Below are 21,983 nucleotides of genomic sequence, written 5' to 3'. Positions count from 1 at the left end.
CTTGCACTTGAATTTATTCTTGGGAGTGATAGGAAGGGACCAACCAGTGCTTTCTAAAAACTCATTCAAAGCCAAAAAAAAAAAAAAAAGTGTGAGAAAGTTCCGTCCTGCAGAACGAAGTAGATAGATGCAAACTTACATCAATGCCGTCTATGCCCGGAACTCCAGGAGGCCCAGGGGGCCCTGGAGGCCCCTGCTCACCTGGAGGACCTCTCTGCCAAAAACAATGCACAGGGGTTAATGGAGAATAATGTGCACCTTGAGCAACTATGCAAGATCTCCCCGAACCCTCCCCCCAGACACACTGACAAGAATGCCTCTCTTCTGGAGGGTAAGTTTTTGAACCAAAATATGGTGTATTTCCACCTCCTGCAAGGTAAACTGTCCAGGGGGCAGCAGAATGGATGCCGGCTAATGGAAGGGGAGTTCACTTGGCCCCACCTTCTCAGAATGCATTAAAAAAGAAGGGAATTGCGAAGAAGGGGGTCTCTAACGTCCACGTTCCCAAAAAAAGCAATTAAGAAATGACTATGGGGGACATTGATACCTCCACTGCCGACCAGTCTTTTGTCTCAGATGGAGCAGGAGAGACTGGAGCAGCCCCGGGACAAATAGTTACTTTACCGCTGCAAACCTTTCTTTGTCCAGTAGACTGGGAGAAGGCTGCGTGTGGGGGGTAGGGGGTGGGAGTTGGGGGGGCATTTTTTAGGTCTGGGAGGGATGGGGCAGAAAAGCCCTGAATTCCAGAGCCTGACCTCAATTCATGTGACACTCTCTGACAATACATCTCTGCACCTTGCTTCAAAAGCTACACAACTTTCAGACAGAGCCTTGTGAGCCCTGTGTGTCACTTGGAGACAACTGTTTCCATGGGTCTACAGGGAACAACAGGGGTGCCTGAAATAGTATGAACTTGTTGCTTCAGGGAACGTTCTCTCTCTCTCTCTCTCTCTCTCTCTCTCTCTCTCTCTCTCTCTCTCTCTCTCCCTCCCTCCCTCCCTCCCTCCCTCCCTCCCTCCCTCCCTCCCTCCCTCCCTCCCTCCCTCCCTCCCTCCCTCCCTCCCTCTCTCTCTCTCTCTCTCTCTCTCTCTCTCTCTCTCTCTCCTTCTAGAGGGAGGAGGGACGGTGAGAGGGGAAGGTGGGGGAGAGGAAGAGAGAAGGCTGCTTTCATGAAGGAAGACTTTGTTTTTCTAAACTCCAAGGACCAGGCAGGTTACAATGGGGTCTCTGTAAGCGAAACCTCAAACCTCCCCTGGCCTCCCGGCCTGACTGGAGCACTCTCCCTTGCCAGGGGCCCGACGGGGGAAAGACTGCGGAGAAGTTGCTAGAGTTCTGAGGGGATCCAGAACTGCCAGACTTCAATCCTGCACTGTAGCAGGATCTCCAAATTTAGTGGCTTCCCTACAGCAGCAGGAGAAAGTTTGCCTGAGTTTCTGCCGTTGTTAACCATCAAGACCCGCCCTTGGGTAGGACCCGGGTTGAGGGGAAGGGTGAGTGAGCAACAACAAAGAGCAGAACAGACAAAACAGACATAGGCTAACACGGAAGCCCCGTGGAATCATCGTCATCTCCAGTACTGTGCCTTTGGCGTCAGCGTCCGAGTGAAAGAAATGGCCCCTTTTCCCCACATCAGTGGGTCATCGGAGGCTCAGACTCAGACTCTACGTGCTGGAGATGCTCCAGGCTGCAGGGTAGCTGGCCTGAGAGTCCTGAGGGTTCTCTGTGCCTTCTCCCCAGGACATCTTCACTACCAGCTACCTTTCCTGTTACACACTTGGAAACTGCAGTAAATTAATTTTTTTTTTTTTTTTGGTCCCCAGCTTACCTCATCGGTGGTCTGGCTGGGCTGTTGATAAAAAGATGGAGAGAAAGTGACAAGGTGCCCCGGCAAACTCACACATAACTTACTTGAGCAGCACATAAGCAGAGCCCTGACAGCAGCAGTCGCAGCCCAAGGGCTCCAGGGCCCCAGGCAGTCCAGGCCATCCCCGTTGCTCTCCACCAATCCTCCGGCTAGGCTCTGCTGCCTGTTGCCCTCTAGACCTCTAGACCCAGCTGAGTGCATAAAGTGGCACTTGGACCTCCAAATGCACCCAGAGCAGTAGTAGTTGCAAAGGTGCCTGGCCAGGGGGACCTAGGTTCCTTCTGTTTATGAATGGCCCTGGAGAGGGTCCTGGGGATTGGAGGAGAGCTAACAGGCCTGGGAGGAGGGATAGAATGACAGCAATCCCCTGTAACCCTTTCCTGGCAGCTGCACCAAGACCTGAATGTACAGCCTTCCCCCACCCCATCCTCCTCAGTGTAGTCTCTGGCTGGGCCAGGAGCCTGCCAAGGGTCTGTGCCCTACAGAGGAGGAGACCTCCAGTGCCTCTGGTGATAATGAGCCGCCAAATGGATCAGACACCGGCCTGATCAGTGATCCTTTCTATAGCCAGGTTGCAAGAAGGACCTGTGTTTCTTTAATTCCAAGCAAGTCAGTACAGCCAGGCAGACTCTAGGGGAAAAAAAGAGAAGGAGGAGGAGGAGGAGGAGGAGGAGGAGGAGGAGGAGGAGGAGGAGGAGGAGGAGGAGGAGGAGGGACATAGAGAGACTGGTGCTGATGAGGAGAGAGTGAGATGGGAGGAAGTGGCAATTGCAGGTGATTCAAGGACTCACTGTGCTTCTGACCTGCAGCTCATGGCAGGTTTCTCTCCTGGGTCTCAGCGGGTCACAATGGATCAGCATCCACTGGAGTTCGAACTGGTGGAAGACAGAGAGCAGGTCAAAGAGGAGCGTTTTGTTGTTGTTGTTGTTGTTGTTGTTGTTGTTGTTGTTAACATGATCTATAATCCTTAGCAAAACAGCAGCCATCTGAACTTCTGAGCTCAGTAAAGCACACACAGCTCTTGCTTTTTTCTGAGCACAGTTTCTACTGGAGATGTCTGGAAGCTTTTCCAAATTCCTCTGCTCACTAGCGGGAGACGTCCTTAGCTCTGATTCACTCCAGTGTAGCTCTAACCTGGAAGCATCTTTGGCACCGACTTCCCATTTGCGTTCTTGCCACAACTTTCAGAAGTTGATGCTACTAAAGTGTGATTCACAGAGAACAAGAAAGTGCCCAAAGCGTACCCTAGAAACTAGGACTACCACCTCCACAGGAAACACACTCCAAAACTTCACCTGGGAGATTAGAGACAGAGATAGCAGGAGGTGACTACAGAGAGAACAAAGAAAAGAAGAAAGATTTAGTTCTGAAGAAAACATCCTCCATGGAGTCATGAAGAAATCTAGAACTTGGTGATGGTGGAGGAGTGTTCAAAATATTGCAGTTCTGTATACTATTATTCATTGTTTGAAGAGAAGTAAACTTCAAAAGACTTGAAATCTAGTCCCAACAACTTCTAATACTCTCAGTAGACTGTAAGGGGAGGAAGATTAAAACAAGGAAGACAGAGAGGAAGCCAAGAGTGGCCAGGTCTAAATCTGAAGAAAGCCTTAAATGACAAGGCACGAAACCCTGCAAATCCCTTCAGAAGCTGACTGGTAAGCTAGCTCATCTTCTAGGGAGGCAGGTTCCTTGCTCTGCAATTGAAATCAGTTCCTTCTTTCTTGGTCAGTAAATTCCACTGGCCCTAGGCAGCTGATTAAGTGATCAGGGCTCCGATCTCAATACTATGCTTCCTGTTCAGACCATCATGATTCCCATTCTTTCCAACCTACCAAGTGGATTCTAGAACCCCCAGCTCTAGAAAGATATGGGATACATTTCCCCCACTGCTGCAGACACACCCAGAGTTGCGATTTGGATGTAGAAAATGGGTCGAACAGGAACCTGAGACAAAGCAAAGGGAAGTTCTTCCTTTCCAAGAAACATGGGGAGAGACAAGCTTGAGGGTAAGCACCCCTCTTCTAAAGATGGGGGACAAACAAGAGTCAAGTGAAAGAAAATCCCTGAGCAGCCAGCAGGACACACTTTAAGATGGAAAATTATCCACAAGTTGCATGAGCACCAAGTTGTGCTGACTGAACAGTAGAATGAAGACATCCCTCAAAAAAAAAAAAATGCCAAGCTACACAGCCTCTTAGAGTTAAAGAAACCTCTTCAGCCCAACACTACCTTTATCAGACGTGCCTTGTTGACTGGGAAAAAAATTATTTGAGTTTTACTTTAAATTGCGGTAGAGGTTTCAAAAGGGGGATGAAAAGCAGAGCTGGAGTCAACTTTTCCTTAGTGACAGCGAAATGCATGTCACCTGAGGCTGGGCACAGACAAAGTGGGACAAGGAAGTCAACTCATTTGTAGCAGCTCATAGAACTAGGAAAGGGCAGAGGATTTCTAAATTTTCTGGACATTAAATTAATAATTTTTCTACTACACCTCCAGACATTTCTGAATAATGCACACTATCTCCATAATATGTCATATTTTTGAAACAGGTAACCAATGTATTTGTCAGCTGAGCATCTATATAAAAAGGGATAGAAGCGAGAACTAAAAATTAAAACTGTATACATTCATTTCTACCATCTCCTAGAACCTCCAGAGCTGAACTAAGAAACTTTCATAAAGATTCCAAACTTTCTCCGTTTTGTGTGCTTATTATAGAAACCCTCCCAGAAACATCCTCTAAAAATCAACAGCTGTGTCTATATGCAGTTGCGTTTTCATATGCATGGCAAAATAGCACATGGAAGAGAGAAATATCATTCTTTTCCCCCAACGGACTACATGAACATTTAACCAGAACACGAAAAGATATATTCCTCATCCCCAATCCTCAAAATAAAAGACTACTCCACCCAATTTTATCCACTAAGCCTTATGTGAATTGGCCGTTCAAACTAGGTATGCACTGTAGGTACATGAAATTTTAGTTTTGAAAAGTCATCACCCTGATAAACATGAATTGTATGGCTATCCAGGGAACCTAAATCCTTTGTTTAGATAGTTTGTCAAAGTTACTTATTACAAATGTGAAGTAATTCTTTAAGCTGTCGCCCCAAAATTGTAATACTCTCTGGATAAATTGGTGCACCTGCTTAAATATGCAGAAAATGCAATTGTGGCACAAAAAAAAAAATGGGGAAATGGAATGTATTTCATCTGTGAATACAAGCTGGGCTGTTCGAAGTGATCAAGGGTTTCTGAACACATCTGCGTATGCACATAAACACCTCCTACGCACTAATAATCAGCTATACAACAACCACTTTTTGGCATGCAATATGAACTTCGATTTGCATGCTAATTATTTTGAAGGAAGATTGGCAGAGCACTTTTGTAAAAGTCACTTTCATTATACAGCTAAAATGCTGATTTCTTATTTTCATACCTGGATCCTTTTGCTCTTTGAATACTCACTGACAAAATATATGTGACAAATATTTTAATTTAGGCTTTCAGTCAACATTTCTTAAGTCCCAGGATAAACCAAGCACTGAGGGAATGGTCTATGAAAGCCAGATAGTCTCTTCTCCACAAACAGTTCCTAGTCTGTAAGGTGAGGAAAAACTGTGACTAGAGAAACAGAAGCTTCTAAAAATCTGTTAAGAAGAACATAATGTACCTTAGGAAACGTCATCATTTTCAACAGGAAATATTTCTCCTTCGCTCACAGAAAATGGGGTGATATGAGTGGGAAGTTCTTACGCCTGTCCAGATTTGGCATTATCCAAATATTCCATTTCTTTAAAACCTTGAGACAATTTCATTTCTGAAGCTAGCGTAGTGCTCAGCTAATGACATTAGTGTTGGGGCCGAGATGCCAACACTCTAGTCTTTATGATAGGGTTACAACCACTACCACTAATTTTGCTAGGATGTCTAGAAAGATTAAATATTTGAACTCAATTCCAGATTACTGAGAATGGTACAAGTTTTGATTTTTATAAACAAAATTATTTTTACAGTTAGCTAGTACTAAGCACCTAAGCTAATTTTTGCTAACAAGATAGCACCTTCATTAAGCTGTCCAGTCAAGGACAAAAAGTATTTTTAAAATGCTGAGGGTTAGGTTCTTATCCTGATTTGCCGCTTTTGATGAGACGTTGCCTTCTCCCATCACCAAGAAATCCCTCCAGATGACACTTCCTAGGAACTGAGCGGGAAGACCTGAACTACCTCAGAATCAAGAGTTTCCCCAACTCTGTGTAAAATGAGTCATGCGGTTCACACATAGTGCTGGAAATATAATTAAATATGGGCAGATTATACCAAAGGCTGGAGCAGAATGGTAAAAGGAGAATTCGGTCGCCAACATGGAGTTAGCACACTGAGAATATCTTCATTTATTAAATTGTGTGCTTGCATGTAAATATCATGGAGGACACAAAAATATTATGTAACGCCATATATGTGCTTAAAATATTTTTTGCAATAACTACTAAAACACTTGAAATGGTAAGATGTTTTTCTGGCTAAAGCTATCATCATGTAATGCATAATATGTGAATGGTTCCAAACAACAGTTGAGATTCTCACATGAGGAGATGAGAGGATAAAGCTGGGGTTTTGAAGAGAGGATGAAGCCCCAGGGCAGGACAAAGTATACAGAGGAGGACACTGATTATCTGGGGCAGAGCCCACAGCCAGACTTTCCATACTGTGAATTCTAAGCTAAGGGATTTCAATATTTGGGGTGTTATAGTCAAAGATTTTTCTTCAGTGGATAAATATAGTAAGAAGTGGGTGGATTTAGAAGCGCGTTTCATGAAGAATAGGTTGATCATGCATGTCTGATGCTTTAGGCAGAAACCTATTATAGTAGGCTTCAGGAAGTCCTACATACTGAGCTATGACATCCTGAGATATCTGCAAAGTGAAAACAATTCCCTCTCCCCACTCCACAACCTGCCCAGCTGCTATTCTGTCTTCTACACTGCCTTCTACTAAACTCAAAACAGTCTATACTCAGTCTCCAACGCATCTCCTCCTCTTCTCTTGAGTCCTTTCCAACTTCATTTCCATTCCCACCAGGCCAGTGGATCTTCCATCTAATCACGCTCACTAGCCTCTAAAACCAACAGTCCACTATCAGTCTTCATCATACGAAACCTATCCAATACTTGAAACAATTCTTGGGTCATTTGCCTTCAATCAGTCTTTTCCCTCAATTTTCAGGGCGCAAGAAACCATTTCACTCCTCTACCGCAGCCACTTTCCTTTTCATTAAATCTTCCTCATTGTGGCAATAGTCATGACTAACTCAGAAGTAAGTCTTCAGCATTACACTTATGACTTGGCTTTATGGCTTTCATGATTCATAAATGTTCCCAACTCCCATAGTTCAGTTCCCAGCTGATGCCACCTCTTAACCTCCACAAGCTCACAGCTCACTGCCTGCTCAGCATCTTACCTCAGATGCTTTATGTTGGGGCCTCTGTGACCCTACTGGCTGTTTCTCATTTCCTCTTCTAGTCACCCTGCTTTGCAAGTAACACTCAAATATCAGGTCATACCAACACTTTCCCTTGTCACTCATGTTCTCTCTTCCTGGAATCTTCCTCACTCATGTTCTCTCTTCCCGGAATCTTCCTCTCTAAGATAGCCACAAGATATTACCTCAGATCCTTCAAGCTATCTCAAAATGTTTGCTTCTGAATGAGTCCCACTTCAACTTTCCATTTCCTTTTCCCCAATTACATTTATGATATCTGGGTATACTATGAACTATTCAGTTCCTCCTTGTGACTCTCCCCAGAACGTAAGCACCATTTAGGCATTAACTTTTATGTTTCTTAGTCACCTAAAGTATGCCTGTAGCTTAGCACTTTAAAAATAGTTGTTGAATATCAACAACAGAACACAAAGATTGTACATTGCTTACATCACTAAAACCGTAACTTCCTACAGCATTTCTCAAATACCAGAAATGCTGATCATGACATCAAAACGTATTTTCCCAGGTTATTGTTCATGAGACTTGCACTGTTGTTCACATTTGTAGGTAATGTGATCCAATGCTACAGAGTAAAGAAGAAGAGGGATAGCTCTGCCCTCAACCGTTTTGCCTGCTCTGGCATTTTTCTCTGAATCTGAAGGGAAAAAAATTATAGCAAGACATCAGAGACACACTCCACCTAGCATCAAATCTGTCAGTTCTACGTTGATTTATTAGGAATATGCACAGGTAAAGAGAAGAATGATTTGAGTTATATATGGGAAAATCCACATAAACTTTTATCCTCCCTCAAACAAGAGCAAACTCCCAATGAGTACACCCCTGAAAAGGGAGAAGAGCTAACATTGTTTTCTAATAGAGCTGTACCATATAACTCCCCTAGGCAATCATGTTGGCAACAAACAATAAAGAACCTGTCATAAAATAACACGTTTTCGTGGTAAGCTGCCAGGAAACCAAGCTTTGCAGTGGGATAAATGGCACCATCCTAAAATACAGGCACAGGGGAGAATAGGAGATGAGGAATTTATTGCTTTAAAATCAAAAATAACAAACTTACAGATATGCACAGGGAAAAATATAAAGTGCTCCGAGCCCACTAAATAACTATAAATGATGAGATGGTGTTTGAATTGTAGACCGCATGAGTGTTCATGAAAGCTTCCTGGAATTGTTTTCTTTTTCCAATTTAGAAAAAGAGAAGGGACACAAGATAGGATGGATAGGGAAAGTCACAAAATGCTACAATATAAGTAAGTCTTTTAGCATTAGGGATCCATCAAACACCCAGATTTCATTTCTATTATGCAGTTCTTATACCTACCTTTGACAGGTGATAATGCCTGTGGAAAGGATATTTTGCTTTTGTTTTATTTACTAAAGAAATGCAAGTATTGACCCTGAAACAAATATTCAACCAACAGAAAGTGTTGAAGATTAGAAACAATCCAATCGTATTCAGAAAATACTAAAACATATGCATGCCTTTCTGGTTTCAAACTATTTTGTGTTTTTTTTTTTTAACTTGAAAATTCTTAAAAAGTAACACTGAATGTTTGCTATCTCCAAACTGAAAGACAGATGACCCATTAGTATGGGTTTTCTGCCTCTCAAAACATATGCATATCACTAGCCATCACCCTTCAAGACCTTCAAGGAAACATCTAGTTGGCAGTGGTCTTCAATAATTCCCAGTAACTTCAGATTTTATACAAATTGATGAAAAGCCTAAGATGACGGACTATGAGGTAAAAACAGGAGTCTAGGGCAATACATGGGTAATTGGACTTGGAAGACTTATGCTTAAATGCTTTAGTTTTAAACCACGAGGGATAGTACAAGAAGTCTTTAGCAGTTTGGAAAGGTGTGAGTTGCTATATATGAATTTCCTAATGAGAATCCATCTATCTCAAATACCATTGCTTCTCATCTCCACGATTCCTCTTGGACACCATCTCCTTTAGGAAGGCCCACTGAACTTCCTTCCCAACCCTTCTATGCTGACCTGACAGAGGTGCTTGCCCAGCTACTTGCATGGCACATTTCAATACCATGGTGCTGTTCATGTTTCCTATCATTGCTTGCTTATACAGCTACCTCATCCTCCATAGCCTGGCGGAGGCAATATCTGTGACCTGCTTGACTCTATACACCTAACACATAAGCACTTCATGAAACTTTACTAGATGAATAAACAAACAGGATTAATGTTTAAGGACACATTTTGTGTCTTCCTTCTTTCCTTTCCTTTTTTTTTTTCTTTTGGAACAGAGTCTTACCAGGTAGCCTTGGCTGGCCTGGAACTCCCTATGCAGATAAGGCTGCTCTCAAACCCATAGAGATCCACTTGCCTCTGCCTTCCAAGTGAGCCACAACACCCATAAAATGTACTTTTTTCCCCCAAAAGAAAGCTGGTTGAAATTAAAGAAAATAAAGTAAATTAGAAACTTAATAACAAATTCTGTTTCTTACAAGCCAGTAAACCTACTTGAGATGGTTTATTTAACTGAATAAGTGGAAATGGCCCTACTGTATGGGTTATCTTGCAAAATTGTTCTAAAGATCAGGAAATTAGAAAACCAGGATTTTGAAGACTTCTAATTGTTATTTTAAAGACACTAAGATTATTTTTTTAAGGATAAGCGGACGTCTCATTTATGTTTTTCTCCTCAGGAGGAAGAGGAGGAGAAAAGGAGGAGGAAGAGTCAGCTGAGAAGGAAGCAGATGAGGAGCTGGAGGAAGGCAAAGAAGGCTACTTTAGGGAAGAATTTGAGTTGGAGATTGTCATTTTGGTGTCCTTAATGGAGGCAGGATTTTTTTTTGGCCTATAGTTTCCATCTAATTATCAATGTTACCATTCCACCATCATCACCATCACCACTACCATCACCACCATCATGACCATCATCATCACCACCACCACCACCACCACCATCACCAACCACCACCATCACCAACAACAACAACAATAACAACAACACCATCAACAACAACACCCAATATTGATCTCTAGTGGGGATTTAGGATCAGATCTCTTTTGTCTCCAGGAAGAGGTCAAAGGTCTAGAATTCATTCTGAAAGGAAAAAAAATTGCATGTGTCTATACCAAATCCTTTTAGCACTGATGACAGCATAATGACTTAGAAAAGCTCCTTACTATACCAGAAGCACCATGTAGAGCCAGACACTAGATTATCAGCAACATTACTACATGTAGAGAAGAAAACAGAAGATAACAACATACACTTCTCTGCAATATGGCATGAGACTACATTTACCAGAAAATCTACAACTGACTAAGGTATATATAGTATAATAAAATAATATAGAAACTTTGGTACTCTGGAAATAAAACAATTTAAATGCATCTTTAATAGAAGAAAGCAGAATTATAAGATCTTGGAGTGTTTTTAAGGTCAACAAATGCATTTTTAAACAACTGACACTCAGCACCTTGAGAAGGTGTTAAGACCTTCACTCCCTTGCCCGCGTCCAGAAATGGCACTAGCAGAGGCTGTGTTATCTGAAAAACACTCTAGGGTCGTTTCAAAATTCCTGCTGCACAGAATTTGAGCATTTCACAACAGTGGCCACATCAGCTTTCTAACCCAGCCTCTTGAAGTGTGATGACTCATTAGATGAAGCAATGCTTTCTCAAGAGTCTTCAAGCCAGAACAGTAACGTGGCAGCTACAAATTGCTTCCTGTCTATCACAGAATATAGAAATTTCACACCAACTTTCACACTAATCACAACTCTTCCTGTAAAAACAAGTTACTTGAACAGTTCCATTACGGAGATCCCCGATAACCTCTTTTTCCCAGAGAAGTGCACAGAAGCAATTCAAAACCACACTGTCACCCTTGCCACCCTCTGGGACACAGACTTTGTGACTGGAATATAGTAGTTCTGTACAGTAGAAGAGACAGATTCACATCAACAGTTTACCTATGTTGAATTTTCTCTTCTGCTTCCCCAAAAGAACCCTTGTCCTCTAAGGTTGTATTTTTAAATTACTGTCAAAATGCTACAAAATATTCCAAAGAACTGCTACTGGGTGTTCAAAATGATAGAGCTAGAAGGTACTAGTTGATACAACTGTAATGTCACTTTCTTACTTTCATAACAGTGGATTTGTACAGTAAAATGATGAACAGAGCTTTAAAACTCTTCACTTCCAATAGTAGCAATGGTTCCGTGGTTAAAAACCTGTACTGCTTTGGCTAAGGACCAGAATTCAACTCCCAGTACCCATATCAGGTTACTCACAAAAATATGTAATCATGTCTAGCACCAGGGAATCCAGTGCCCTCTCTGATGTCCAAGGACACTGCACTCATGTGCACAGACACATACGAAAAATAAAAATCATTTTTTAAATTATTTTATTCTACACTATCACACAAAGCCCAGCTCTAAATGAATACATATCACACCACCTATAAAATTTTCATTCTTGTTTGTCAAACACCATATGACTTCCCAACTTTACATCTTACCATCTGCGTTTACTGGCCTTCACCCACCTCCCACAAACAAACCATTTACATGTGTTCATATTATTCAAATCAACTAGTCTCCAAACTTTTTAATGCATCCTAGTTATTTTTGAATTATTTTCCCTCAATTGTCTTTCATACTGTCTTTTGCCAGTTCAAGTCCTTCCCTTTCAAAAATGTATTGCTTCCAAAAATGGTGGCCTCCTAGATTAACTGGATTCATGATTTGTTTCTAACCTTATTTGAAAAATTCTAATTCGTTACGTGTGTGTGTGTGTGTGTGTGTGTGTGTGTGTGTCTGTGTGTGTGTGTGTGTGTGTGAGAGAGAGAGAGAGAGAGAGAGAGAGAGAGAGAGAGAGAGAGAGAGAGAGAGAGAGAGAGATGTGCTACACTAGTGTGGGCCTCCCTATAAGTTGTCCCAAAAGCTTATGGATGCTCCAGGTGAGTGTATAACACCTTGACTCCAAATAGACCTTAAATTTCTTTAAGATTAAAAAGCCTATATTCCATCGCTTCTCCGCCTTTTGACTAAGATCAAGTGTAAAAAGCCTATATTCCATATGGCATCAAAACTGGCGGTGAAGGCTTTTTGAATGAGTGGTGTCATGTGTTTAATAAACTTTGCAGAGTGAATAACTATTCATTGTATGCACTATAGTCAATGATCCAAGACGTCTGGGGTGCTGAGCTTTACCCATCTGGGTTTGTCTTCGACTACAATTATGGTGGTGCTTTGTGATTTTATACTTACAGGAACAGAAACCCGAGGATTGTCTGCAAGTTTTCCCAGCACAGTAAAGCCATCGGTATCAATCTGGCCTCTTGGCTTTATAGGTAAGGATTCCATCCTGACGCAGTCAATGAAAAGAGTGGCGCTGGTTCTTTCCACACCAATCATGACCTTATGCCACTGGGAGTCGAACAGGGATGGCGCATTTGAAAAGCCCGCCGATTGGAGACTTCCGTCCAGTCCCTTGTAAGAAAATGCAACAGACTTGGTTTGGCCGTTTATCTTCACGCCAACTTGCTCCTTCCCTGAGGAATCCTGGATCTGCCAAATGTTCCAGTTCTTTTCCAATGTGCCTCCGGTCATCCGAAAAGTGGTTAAAAAGGAATATTCTTCAGGCAGTCCACTGGGATACAAACGCCTGTGTGAAATTTGAAAATAATAAATATAAACCTTGTTTTCTGTGCTTATACATATTTACCGTTCCTGGTGTTTATGTTATTTTTAAATTCTAGTCCTGCAGAAAGGCCACAGTGTGGGGAAACTAGGTAGTATTTGTTCTTTGATGGCATCTTATACAGACCTTCACAGTCCAATCATTCATGCACATCAACACTCCACCTTAAAATACACATTTTTAAAAACCCTTCCCTCACAGCGAGGGAAGGTTCCCAACAATATTATTATTTATTCTACCCAAAGAGCCACCATTCAGCCATGCCATCCCACTCAAAAACACATTCTTGCAATGTTTATGTTTGGGACAACAGTTCTTTCAAAAGGGAGAGATGGGAGTAAAGTCTAAATTGACTGCACTAGCTTATACAAATCATTTAATTAGAGTCAGTTTTAATTTTTACATACATTAAAATTATTTGATATTTTTATAATTGCTAGGCTAGTCTCAAAAATTGTGTCCTAGACCCACATAAATACTTTTAGAATTAGTAGCCATCTATACCATATATTTAATGCTACTGTACAGTAGCATTAAAGGCTTCTTCACACTAAGGGTTTTCAGGGATTTCAAAGTATGATAGTGAAGTAGTAGCTGGTTGTTTGTTATGGGGTGTGTAATGAGTGGTTGATGACCAACACTTCCTTCTCCACTCCATCCCCATCATTCTTCAGTCTACCAACTAAGGTTTACAACACTACTTTCCTCAGTGCTTTAAATGGAAGCTAAACACCAGCAGTATTGCTAAGACAATCCTTATCCACAGATGACCACATTATCTGTCTACCCTTCTCTACAGATCTTTTATTCAAGCAAGTTCTTCGGGGGTTTTAAATGCTAATGTCAGCTCTCAAAGTCTTCAAAGTTATTTCATTATACTTCTTCTAAGTATAAGAAAATTCCTCAACAAGAAATGATAGGAAATCTAAATGTCAGTGAAATGTGTTTGCTGATAAGAAAATTGAAAATAATTAGGCATAAGATCCAGAGTTCCAAACAACCTTCCTTTAGGTCAAACTTTTGTATTTAGCTCTCTTCTGATGAAGAATGAAGGGAGGAAGGCAAGAAGAAATATCACAGTGGGTATTGATTTCATATATATGACACTTAGTGAATTGAAACATAGCATGCACACATGCACACACATTGCACGCTCATGCACACACACACACACACACACACACACACACACAGTTTTGTAAAAGTATACAGAAGTTTTTAGCATGTGCTTAAAAAACACTTTAGAATGCAGAAGAGAAATACAAAAAGAACTATGTAGAGTCCTCTTTTTTCCAAAATAGAACTAACCACCACATCACTCCAGATACTTGTTTTAAATATAATTTTTCTCAATTGGTTTGTCACACTTCCTTCAATTTTCTTTTTATTTTTTGGAACTATACCAATTCCAAAATAATCTCTTAAAAAGAAACCAAAGGTCTTCATTTATAAATATACTCATTTGGAATACTCATAGAATACCTCATTCTTAGATGCACTGATACACTGTGTGTGTATCTCTCTCCACACATATGAAGGTCATATGAATATGTATATAAATGTAACTATGACTAATGTGTTAATAATCTTTTAGAGCATACCAGTATGTTAAGAGGGTAAAAAATGAAATTTACCTCATTATTCATATGAGCAGTATATACATATTTGTGTGTACCAAAGATTGTTAAATGTCTCTGAAACCTAATATACAGAACTGGTGACCTAATGTATTTTTAAACACCCGAGATTCTGTTCTTGAAAATATGCTATGCCTATCAATAAGCAAACCTGACAGCATACATAATTTAAAAGAAGTTGTGTCTATAAATGATTTACTGTATTCCAATCTTCATGAAGTACCTTAAACTGAGAACCATATGGGTTCCAATAAAAGATTCAAAAGTCTTTTAACTTTGAAATATTTGTTTATTACCTTAATACTAAGACAGCCTAGGTCTGTGTTGCAAAAGGAAACATACATAACATGTTTGTAAATGGTAGTTAAGAATGAAAAGCTATTATGCCTAAAATATAAATAATAAAAAGAAGCAGAATCATGTCTCTTAGTTCTTCAGTAATTATCAAGATAAATAAGTAAAAATTATGACTGTCTAACATTGCTTTGTGCGGCATATTTCTCTCCCATGAAGAAACATCCTATGAATGTTTTTTCACTGTCTCAGAACCTGTATTCTCCAGTACAAAAAGTATCATTAAAAACCAAGCATTTCTGTTCCCTGAGAATGATTCCAACCCCTTCCTTCTTTGTTATCTAGCTTTTGCCTGAGTAATTTAAAAAGAAGGAATGAAATTCCATCGTGTGTATGTACCACATTTTCCATTCATCAGTTGAAGGACATTCCCAAACAAATGATAGCTTCTATTGTGAATAAAGTGACAATGGGCACTGTTGAGCAAGTATCTGTCCTTCAGACATATACTGAGGAGTGGAACATCTGGGTCATAGGAGAGATGGTTTTTTGAGTTTTTTGAGAGAAAGAGAAATTTTCAGGTAAATTGTGAAAGTAGAAAATATTGTGAGTGAAGTGACCCAGACCCAGAAAAACTAATGCCTCATGCCCTCTTCTTTGCTGTTCCCAGCTCTGGATCTCTACATATGAGTATATAACTTCCAGTAACAACAGGAATCAGAAGAGTAAGAAGGGACTACAGTAGTGGAGGAGTGAGAAAGATCTCTTGAGAGAGGAAACTAGCATAATACAGGTGATATGAAGGGGGAACTGCAAGAAACAGAAAAGATTGCTTGGGAGAAGAATGGAAAGAGAATACAGTGGGAAGGGCTAAAGAACACTAATGATATTTGAAAAAACCATAGATAAGCACATTGTACTCTTTTTGCTTAAAAATACATATAATATACATACATAAATACACATATCTATGTAGTCTGAATAAAGTTACGCCATGTGGGTGATAATGATCCCCCTAAGAGTCACAGACTATTTAACAAAAAGCCTCTTCCCAGGCATGAGAAGCCTCCTTTTAAGTCATTGATCAGTGGAGTCAAGAGACTCTAAATAATGTAAGTGTAGCCACTGCTCTTGGTTTCCTCCAGAAATCTGAAGGCAAGTCTTTATTGCTGAAGATACCACAAGCTGACTAGGGAGAAAAGCAATCAATAGTCCTTCATAGATGTCATGCCTACAGACCACAACAGTGGCCAGCATGGCAAAATATTTCAGAAGCACAATAGTGGCACTATGTCTTGGGGGCAACCAATTATCATCTAATTGGTTTTATGGCCTACTTAATATGAGGGAATTCATGCCTGGTACCGTAAACCTGGCCTACCATCTGCAGCTGGTGAGGTCATGGACCCTATAGAAGAACTTACTAATGACACTTTCCTAAACCAGTACAGTTTCTAACTGCATTCAAAATACTTATCCTTCTATCGACATAAGTGTATTATGTTATTCCTTATCCAAGAAGCTTCTTTTTGAAGCAGAGACCGTTACAGAAATTCACAACTAGTCAAAATGCAAAGAACTAACTGTGAGTACACAAAGTGATACATTGACCACACAACTCCTACATGGAAGATTCAGCAAGCATCATGGAAGAGGGGCTGGGAAGATTCTAAGAGCCAGAGGGCCAAGATAACTGCTGAGAGATTGTGTCTTCTATACATGAGCAAGACAGCTGCACCCATGAAATCTCAGCAATGTGGTTGCCTAAACAAGACCAGAATAGTGACAACACCAACTGACATGTCAACATGAATAGGGAAAATTTCACAAGGCCTCATGCTAGATGACAAACTACAGACAATTAATGACTATGAGAGAGGAAGAACCAATATTTTTCAAGGATGAGTCCCCTAACTGGCTATCTTGTAACAATTGGCAAGCCTTAAAATATATATATATATATATATATATATATATATATATATATGCAACATTAAATGGACTCAGCTGGTTGTATTTATACATTGTGTGTGTGTGTGTCTGTGTCTGTGTGTGTGTGTCTGTGTGTCTACATAACAATGAAAGAATAAGAGGCCAGGAATTTGAGAGAGAGCAGAGGAGATGCAGGATGAATTGGTGGGAGGAGGAGAGGAAAATTATGTAAATTCAATACTCATATAATGTTCTCTTCAAAAAATAAATTAAAATTTTTAAATAAATAAATAAAAAGAAATAATCTATTAAGGAGAAGGCTTACCCTACATGCAATTTCCTCTTCTGGTACACTCCAGCTCTCTGCTAAGAGTGTCCAAGCACTCTATAGGGATTAATATTTGCTCTATATAGTAACCCTATGGCATCATTTTCCCTTCTAGCTCTAATTTTGAACTGATAAACCGAGGCTTAAACCACTTGCTGCAAACCAACTAGGGTTGGGGACAAGAGGCACAGGGAAGGCAGTGGAAGAGGGGAATAATTGAGAATAGTGTATAAAACATGTATGGGATCTCATAATAAAATGTGAGTTACCTAAAAACAATGACAAGATAAAAATAAATCTTCCTCAGAGAAAATAGAAAAAAAGAGAGATTTTATTATGTACCTAGAAGCGCACATCACCCAGCACTCTGCCTCACCTCCCTTTTTATTTTATCCCTCCTGTTTCCTTCTTTTCTCCATCATCTCCTAGTAAGTCTAGTGATTGTGAGACTTTAGTTATGACCATGACCTGTGAGCCTTACTTATTGAAGGCTCTCAGCACTTAGAGAAAAACAGTAGAAAAGATGAGCAGGATGTAGAGAACTGTACAACCCCAAGTCCATCAGTCTCTAGGACTGAGGTTAGTTTCAGCCCACATTGTGCTTCAAGTCATGGAAGGGAAAAGTAGCCAGGAATCTGTGTCATGTCATTATTTTATTATAAGAGGAACAACAACTTCGAGGTTTATTTTGGAACCCAGCTAGTATTTTGTTAGGTAAAAATACCATCTAGGCAATTAAATAAATGAGCAAATAAATAAAGCCAGAGTTGCTGCTATCATACCTACCCTAGTTAGCTTTAAATGTCAACTTGATACAGCCTAGAGTCTTTGAGAAGGGAACCTCAACCCAGATCAGATAAGTCTGTGGGCAATGTCTACGGGGAAGTGTCTTGTTAATGGATGCAGGGAAGCCTGCCCACCTAAGGCAGCACCATTCCTTGGGCAGGTGGTCCTGAGCTATATAAGAAAGCTTACTACGTGTGAGCCTGTGAGCCAGGGAGCAGCATTCCTCCATGGTTTCTGCTTGGAGTTCCTGCTTCGGTTCCTGTCCTAATTTTCTTCAATGATGGACTGTTACTCAGAAGTGCAAGCCAAATATATGCTTTCCTCCCATAAGTGGCTTTTGGTCACAGTGTTTTATCACGACAGCAGAAACAAAACTAGAACAGTACCTTTAAGCTTTCCACATGTGAATGAGTGTCCAGGATCAGTGTGAAGTAGTTGTTAGAAGCACCATGCTGCCTGGATTTCAGCCCTCCCAGTGAGCACCAAACCTTTAACTTACTTGTGTGAGTAAACTAAACTTTGAGGACTCAGTTTCCTCCTACATTAAACAACAAGGATCGTGTCCTTTTGCCACCATGTTATAAAGTAGTTGAGAGTAATATTAGTAAATACCATGGACCATTCTGGTATTACACAAATTGCTTAAAATGTGGATTTCTACCCTCTTTCATTTCATATCAGATTCTTCTAACTTGAAAGACATTTGAACTTTATGCACAAATTTTCTAGAATATCCTTTCATTATTGTAGTTAAATCACTGTTTTCCTATACAACTTAATGTCCATCAAAATCCTAATTTTTTATCTACCAAAGGAATCTTTAGTTCTGTTTTTACAATGCATTAAAATACTTCATATGTAATAGTAATAAACATACATATATGACATGAAAGCATATGAGGACTATTTCAGGAGGAGGAATAAGAGGTAATCAGAGCTGGATCCCAGCAGAGTACATGATACACATGTATGAAAATTTCGTGGTGAAACCATTAGTTTGTATAATGAACATGTACAAATAATAAAAACTCCAAAAACCTATAGTAATCACATTGATCACAAGGTATGTTGATGATACAAAACCTGGATCAGAGTATGACGCGATTCATTCAACCCACATATACCAAAGAACCTCAGTGATAAAGAATTTACAGATTGATTCCAGAAATGGACAGCCATCACATAAAAGCTTTATGTGTATCCCTGCTAGTGTTTCTGTTATAATTGTTTCCATTTCATTTCTGTTTGGTGTTGTCGAGGACCTAAGACTGCATGTGTGGTTTTATTTCAGCACCAGAACACTTGAACAGCTCCACTGTGAGCCTTCCAACCACATTGCGGCTGCTGGTTAAATTTATGCCTCCCTCCTGGTGCTTTCCACAGAGGGTCCTTTCAGTCAAAACCAGACAAATTACAGAAAAACAGAAAGCAAACTACTAAGAACATGTCCTGAATTGATGTATAATAGTCTCAGTGATGTTTTTATTCCTGGAATGGAAAGTAAATTATAAACCTAACATGAAGAGCGGTATTCAGGTGCTAATGATTGATAGGGGAACACATTCCTTTGGCTTTCTTTCTTTTCTTTTCTTTTTCTTTTTTTTCCCCTTTTTAGAAGTTCTGGCAAGTTAATCCATTGGCTAATGCATACTAGGTAAGTGCTCTACCACTGAGCTGTAACCAAGCCCTTCATCTTAAAATAAAATAATCCAAGAAATATCAAATAGTAAAAAAAAAAATCTGTAACATTGAATTGCTGTAAACATTTCTAAATGCATTTAAAGGAAGATAATTGGGCTCTTTTTGATAGGTTACCTTGTCGGAATCCTGAAGTCTACATCACTCCCCAACTTATAAGCCACTTGCAATGTAGTGGAGCCCACCACCCTCTGGACTGTTCTCCGAGATGCAGCTCTCTCAATCTGGAACTGAGAAATCAGGTCAAACCCTACAGAAAGGGAATATAAAAAGAAAGTTGGAAGTAAGACCGGTTCTGTCTCCTCCCCAAATAAATTACACTTGGAAAGCTTGCATTGACCGTACAACACAGTGCCACTTGCCTGGCAAGTCATCTTGACCAATCCTGATCTTGGGACACAGTTCACTTCCACCATTGGGACTGGCAGGAAACCCTGAAAAAGTAGTACCATGTCATCCAATCCACCCACTACAAGATGTTAATTAAGTTAACATTTAATAATATTAATAACCAAGCAGCTGTTTAAAATACAGTGTTATACGACTCTGCTTACAGGCCATGTGTATAGTACATAGGCCAGTTACAGCTTTAACTGGATGCCTCAATAATCAGAATTCATTCACCTTTGGCTTCTCCTCCTAAAGGGACACAAGGCGTGGAATTATAGTAATAATTTATGACGGGAAAATGTTCCTGCCTGGAGAAGTTAAGGGTTTGTTCCATTTAGAGCCAGAGCTGCACAGTGTCCTGGATGGCATGGGTCGGAAGCCTGTTTGGAAAACTTCTGGTGGGCTAGAAATAATCCTTAAACACCACCAATTCTAAACATACAGTGGCATTAGAGTCAGCCCTGAGACGGCTCAATAGGGCTCCAGACCAGTGCAGTTCCTGGGGAATCGTCACCACCGAAGATGAGTTTTTATAACTGCCATGCCCCCTCCTGCATTGATAAGACTCCCCTAGTAATAGATTTCTTAGACTTCACACACAAACACACACAACAACAACAACAATAATGAAAGTTTGGCCTACCCAGCACAGTACATCAAATATTTTCTTTTTATCCTCCTGACCCCAGTGTTTTGGGGAAATCCATCCACCTACCCATCCATACATTTACTCAGTATTTAACATTCACCATCTGAAAGAGGCGTCGTGTTAGACCCTAGAAAAGGCACAGCCGTCATTCCTGCCTACTGTGCTCACAGTGGGGACTCCCTCTCCAGGCTCAACATTGAGCACAGAATCAACCAACCATCTCCTCAAGGCAGGATGAGAGGGGAAGAGTGAAGGACCCTTGCAAGCATAATCAGCCTTCACTCAACCACAACCCTGCCTCGTCACAGTGTCGCCTGCTTCCAGTAGCAAGAGATACTTCAAACTCCATAAATCGTGGGTCTTACTTGGACGACGCTTAGGAGTTGCAGATACCCAGGGTCCCAGAAAACTGCATGCAAAGAAGAAAACTGGAATTTTCCTGAAGAGGAGAGAACAAAAAAAAAAAATGATCCACATAGGAATCCCTTCCGAGGGGAACTAATTTCCTATTTTAAACTTGCCAAACCTGACTGATGGAGGCAACCAAGTCCCAAGGCATTCTATTGCCTTCAAATCCATTTTGAAAGCTCACCGAGAAAGTTTGCGGATAAACGCGTTTCTGGCTCCTGCCATCTGGGTCACACATTCTCAGTATCTCACTTTCTACACTACTCTTGTCTCTGCTTACCTTTATCTTTGTCTTCTGCCTCTCTCTTTCTGCAGCTGCCTCTCCTTTTCCTATCTCAAACGCTTGCTCTCTTGCTACACTTTCTCATCTGTCCCTACCTCCGACATCCCCTTGGTTCCCACCGTCTCTCGCCTCCCCCTTACGCTACCACTACTGCAAAACTCACCCAGCTCCCTCCGGAGCTGTGGGCTTACCAGCAGTTCTTCATGCTTCCGGTAGGTTCTCTTTGGTTTATCACAGTCCCTAAGAAGAAGGGGTTGAAGGGGAGTCACTGCTCCCCCAAGACCCCTTCTCTGTCTTTCTGGGACTCTGAGTTTTGGCCCCAATCTTGGTCCTTTCTTGCCCCTCACAGGGCTAAAAGCAAAGAGAGTGGATCAGGGATGTCTAATAACTCTTTAAACTGAAGGAAAGGAAAGGGGTGGGGAGAGGCAGCCTGAAAGCCCAGGCCCAGCCAGGGGCGTGCCCTCAAAGCTAGCAAGGTTACACTGAAGGAGGGATTGAATGGGAAAAGACTTGCTG

General features: G+C 40.9%; 1 protein-coding gene across 1 annotated transcript in view; it reads right to left on the bottom strand.

Annotated features, from left to right (window-relative positions):
* Window positions 1-21,409, bottom strand: part of Col9a1 (collagen type IX alpha 1 chain) — an 86,411-nt gene extending 65,002 nt beyond the window's left edge. The window contains exons 1-8 of the mRNA XM_076557106.1: window positions 21,369-21,409; window positions 21,142-21,215; window positions 20,100-20,171; window positions 19,855-19,987; window positions 12,630-13,026; window positions 2,656-2,739; window positions 1,826-1,846; window positions 140-214 (exon numbers count right to left, since the gene is read on the bottom strand). Coding sequence (XP_076413221.1) covers window positions 140-214; window positions 1,826-1,846; window positions 2,656-2,739; window positions 12,630-13,026; window positions 19,855-19,987; window positions 20,100-20,171; window positions 21,142-21,215; window positions 21,369-21,409 — 897 coding nt within the window. The remainder of the gene's footprint in view (window positions 1-139; window positions 215-1,825; window positions 1,847-2,655; window positions 2,740-12,629; window positions 13,027-19,854; window positions 19,988-20,099; window positions 20,172-21,141; window positions 21,216-21,368) is intronic.
* Between the last annotated feature and the right edge of the window lie 574 nt (window positions 21,410-21,983).

The sequence above is a fragment of the Peromyscus maniculatus genome, chromosome 21 (assembly GCF_049852395.1).
Source record: "Peromyscus maniculatus bairdii isolate BWxNUB_F1_BW_parent chromosome 21, HU_Pman_BW_mat_3.1, whole genome shotgun sequence".
In the NCBI taxonomy this organism is placed as follows: Eukaryota; Metazoa; Chordata; class Mammalia; order Rodentia; family Cricetidae; genus Peromyscus; species Peromyscus maniculatus.
This window is presented reverse-complemented; position numbering and strand designations above follow the sequence as displayed.